Source organism: Dichomitus squalens (genome assembly GCF_000275845.1).
Source record: "Dichomitus squalens LYAD-421 SS1 unplaced genomic scaffold DICSQscaffold_49, whole genome shotgun sequence".
Lineage (NCBI taxonomy): Eukaryota > Fungi > Basidiomycota > Agaricomycetes > Polyporales > Polyporaceae > Dichomitus > Dichomitus squalens.
The window spans coordinates 142,307-146,518 of record NW_006766931.1 but is presented as its reverse complement, the minus strand read 5'-3'; the positions used below and the strand labels follow the sequence as shown (position 1 = coordinate 146,518).

Sequence of the window (4,212 nt, the reverse complement as noted above, 5' to 3'; positions counted from 1 at the left end):
ATACATCTCTTCACATCTCTTGCTGTGTCACCTCTGGTTGCTTCGCTTCTCAGCACCAACCTCTGCATCAGTAAGCTTTGCTCTTGTTTGTTTTGGTGGCACAGCTCGTTGGCTGTGACAAAGCCCTAGACAAATCTGCCCAGAACATGCCCGAGCGAACCCGGTTACTAACGGTGGCAGTCGACCCAAAACAACAGGTGTAGTTCTGTATCGGAGGCCTTGCGCGACCTCATACCGCTCAATCCGAAAAAAGTCGGGAATAGTCCAGATTTTGTAAAGGGCCGTTTTGCCTGACTGTGCACGGTGCAAATCGAATGATATCGACCGTAACCGTGTCGATTCTCACTGGGGCTGCTCCCCCATGCCTTCACCCTCAATTCTGCCCGCTGTGTCATTCATTGCGTCCATTTCTGTGGACACACTGACTCATCATCCGCTTCTATCATAATTACTGTCACAGTTTTCTTGTGCCACGTGACCTGAGGGTCATGTGAACCAGGACAGACGCTCACCTTGACCACGGGCAACTCGTATCAGAAAGTGGAGGAGCCAGGATCAAACCCAGGACCTTGTGGGGTCCGGGAGCGCCCATCCTCACTCACTGGCAGGTGACTCACGTGTCAGCAGGGGCGCTTACTCATCGGAGGAAGCCCGGACTTAGCATGACTCAGGTGTTAGTCATAAAGACACCATGTGACAGGTCAGGAAGCAGGACATAAGTCAGCAGACTCTGACCAAGCAGGGACAAATAGGCACCTGGTCTGTGCACCGTTGTATTTGTATAAATAGTAGGGGGTCTGAGGCAGAGAACCTCAGACTTGATCTTCTCGTTGATCCCTCATCTCCTCTGTAGGTAGCTAGCAGCCCTACCTTCTACTGCCCCTTCTAGTCTAGGGAATCCATATCTTTGCATTATCTCTTGCTGTGTCACTTGTGGTTGCTTCGCTCTTAGCACCAACCTCTTCACCAGTAAGCTTTGTCTTTATTTATCTGGTGGCACAGCTCGTTGGCTGTGACAATTATGCATAATATGCGCTCGGTATACATTGCATGGAGGATGCAAAGCAGCACGGAGCTGAGGAATGTATCATATAGTCGTCTCGTTCCCCGAATGAAGTCAAGAAGAGTAACATTGTGCTACATGTCTGTATCTTGGAATGGACTGATATGGCGCATATGTCTGATAGCAACTGTTACGCTGAAGTACTAACACAAGTCTATCCAGACTTATCACGTGGACTTATCCAAGTACGCAGTGCAGCACACGGAGGAGAGAGTATCGCACAAGTCCCTAGATTGAGGGATATAGGGATACAGGAGGTAACAAAGAGGAGAACAGAAGTGGGGAGCCTCTACCGACTACAGGCCTCCTTATATACTATGGGGTACCGACCGTATTAGGAAGGGAAAGGTAACCGACCAAAGTGGGGAGGTATGAGGAGACTGTAAAGGAACGTGTCTGGTCGAGGCTGGGCCCGGTATAGTACACGACCTAGGTCAGGGTCCTGTGATATAACCGAAAGGGGATAGAGGCAGGACAGGGTCCTGAGTCTAGGTCAGGGTCGGGTAATGTAACCGAAAAGGGAAGGGGGCGCAACAAGGGTCTGGGTCTGGGTCAGGGTAAAGTAATGTAACCGAAAAGGGAAAAGGTCAGGGTCGGACTCAGGGTCCGGTCATATAGACGAAAAGGGAAATATTAAGGGAGAGGGCCGGGACTAGGAACGCAGTCGTCAGGGGGCGGAATGGGGAATGGTAGTGTACAGGCGGACAACGGAGGAACGGGAAGGTAAGCATAGGTTGCCGGGAACAGGAAGGGGGGTGGAGTGTACACGAGGGCGAGGAGAAGGAGTAGTCCAATAACAAAAAGATAGGGGGTGGGGTGTACCAACGGTAATATTACCCTCATTTCTAAGCATGATTGTCCCGATCGTTCAACTCCAAGTCCGGCTCTGTGAGCGGCGACGAGGGCGCTGGCGGGTACCAGAGGCCGATGTCCAAGCCAGGATTGGCAGGGTTGAAGTAGCCCCCAGAGATGAAGGTAATGGCGCGGGACGGCGACGATGCGATGGTTGAGGAGGCGGCGGGGGGCGATGGGGAACGGGACAAAGGGTTAGCAGGGGCGGGGCGCTCGGGGCGGAAAGGGGCGGGGATAGCGTCAGCAGGGATGTCGTGGACGACAGCGTGCGGGGATACGGGGGAGGGGCTGCGCGAACGGAGGACCTCCTCGACGGGTGTGGCGGATGTGGCAGGGGTGGGTGGAGGGGAGTCACCGTAACCGAAGACGTCGAGGATCTCATCGTCATAGAAGTTCCCCCACATGCTGCGATGGAGGTTGTTCCATGACATGTTGTCGTAGAGGCGCACAGCGCGTCCGTCCGGTACTGACAGACCGAGACGGGGATGTTGCGGACATTGTACGCATCGACGAGGTTGTCGGCCGCTTCTCTCCATACGTCGTGGTCGGTGACGCGGGCGGCGGGGTCGCGTGCCTGGATCATCGCCCAAAGGAACCCCAGGTACTGAGTCTCCGTGAACCGTCCACTGGGGTGAAGGTTGTCGCCCAAGACGCCGATGAGGTAGGTGTTGTCGACGCCAGGGATTTGCTCCCACCGCTCGTCCCAGGCGTAGCTCGGGAGTTGGACCTCGAGGAGAGCAGTCCCGTTGAGGTGTCCTCAGACTCGCCACTCCCAAGGGTGTCCGCCGACATGACGGGGTTCTTCCGGTCCGATCTGCCAGCCGTCCAGGAGTCGCTTGTCGTAGAGGAGGGCCCCTCCGTATGCTGGGTGGCCCAGGAGGGGCGTCCGCCAGTGGACTGTGGTGGGGCCCAGGGCGGGGGCGGGGTACGGGGGGGTGCGGGGCCTGGGTTGGCGGAGCGGCGGGGTCGGAGGGGCAGGGGGCGCGGACAGGGCGTCGGGGTCGGTGGCGTCGGTGAGGTCGCCTCCGCTGATGGTGCCAAGGACCATATGGACGGCCGAGGCCGGCCACTCCAGAGGCGACGCGGGGTCGACAACCACGGCGATCGGGGGTGCGTTCTCGTTGGCGGGGCTCAGGGAGTGGGGGGTGGGGCTGGGGGAACGGGGAGAGGGGCGCGTACGGGTCGGAGGGGGTGCGCCGAAGCGGAGGTGGTCAGGCATCGGGCGGAGGTGCTGCGGTGTTGGTGAGGGGGAGTCGCGGGGCGGAGGGGAGTGACGCGGACGCTCCACAGGGGAGGCCCACTCTATGTCGGCCTCGTTCATAGGGACGTCCCCCCAGTTGGTGTTGCGCCAGTTGATGTTGGGGTCACCCCATCCGGAGACGTCGGCCAGGTTCCCCCATTCCGGGGCGGGCAGAGGCGGGGTGGGGGGAATAGGAGAGGCGGCGTGGCTGTCATTGGTGGCAATGACATGCTCCAGCCAGGTCCGCTCGTGTTTGCGGTCAACCTGCTCTATGTGATTGACGAGGTTAGCGATGAGGAAAAGATGATGGGGGGCGCAAACGATATCTAAGGCGTGGTCAGACATGGCAATCGTCGTAGCCCGCAGCTGGGAGACGGTGTCGTAGGCCCGACGTTGGTCAGTCCGGTCGGTGAGCTCGCCGACGTCCCAGTCAAGGGTCCGGAGGTGGGTGAGGGTGACGACCGATTCGCCGTAGATGGCCCAGGTATGACTGGCGGGCGGGATGTCCCAGAATCGCCATTCCAGGACGTTGCGCAACTCCGGGCTGGGTTGGAGAAGGAGTCACCCAACGTATTGGCGTTGGGAGGTCTGGCCGTATCCCATCTATAAAAACCACCTTTGCGAATTACACCTATTTAGTACAAATTAGCTCTTAATAGACACAGTAGTTGGATAGTGAAAAATAGCGCAAAATCGAGAGGTCCCCAAAAATAATTGCACTATTTTGCACTATCAATGCAAATTCGTGCAAAGTAGCACTATAGTAGACGGAAATAGTGCTATAGTAGACGTTGATAGTAGTGGATAGAGTAGGTCTATGATTTCTGACTGGTGTAGAGATGCTTTCTATGACCTCAAAACCATCTGTTTATAAGCCCCAAATGCATTTAAAGTGCTGGAAAAATATATGAAAAAAATGTCCTTAGCCAGTCTTGAACCCTCAACCTTACCTTTATATGACACCTGTTCCGAGGTGGTGCTCTATGCCATTGCACCACCAGAGCTTATATAGATCCTCCCCACAAGTATTATATATATCCATCACTGCTGGACTTGG

General features: G+C 56.2%; 1 protein-coding gene across 1 annotated transcript; it reads right to left on the bottom strand.

Moving 5' to 3' along the window:
• Positions 1-1,908: 1,908 nt before the first annotated feature.
• Positions 1,909-3,500, bottom strand: DICSQDRAFT_173632 (uncharacterized protein; the record flags this gene model as incomplete). The annotated part of the gene is made up of 3 exons (XM_007369451.1): positions 1,909-2,320; positions 2,383-2,642; positions 2,706-3,500. The coding sequence occupies 3 exons, from the start codon at positions 3,498-3,500 to the stop codon at positions 1,909-1,911; spliced, it is 1,467 nt and encodes a 488-aa protein (XP_007369513.1).
• Positions 3,501-4,212: the final 712 nt, after the last annotated feature.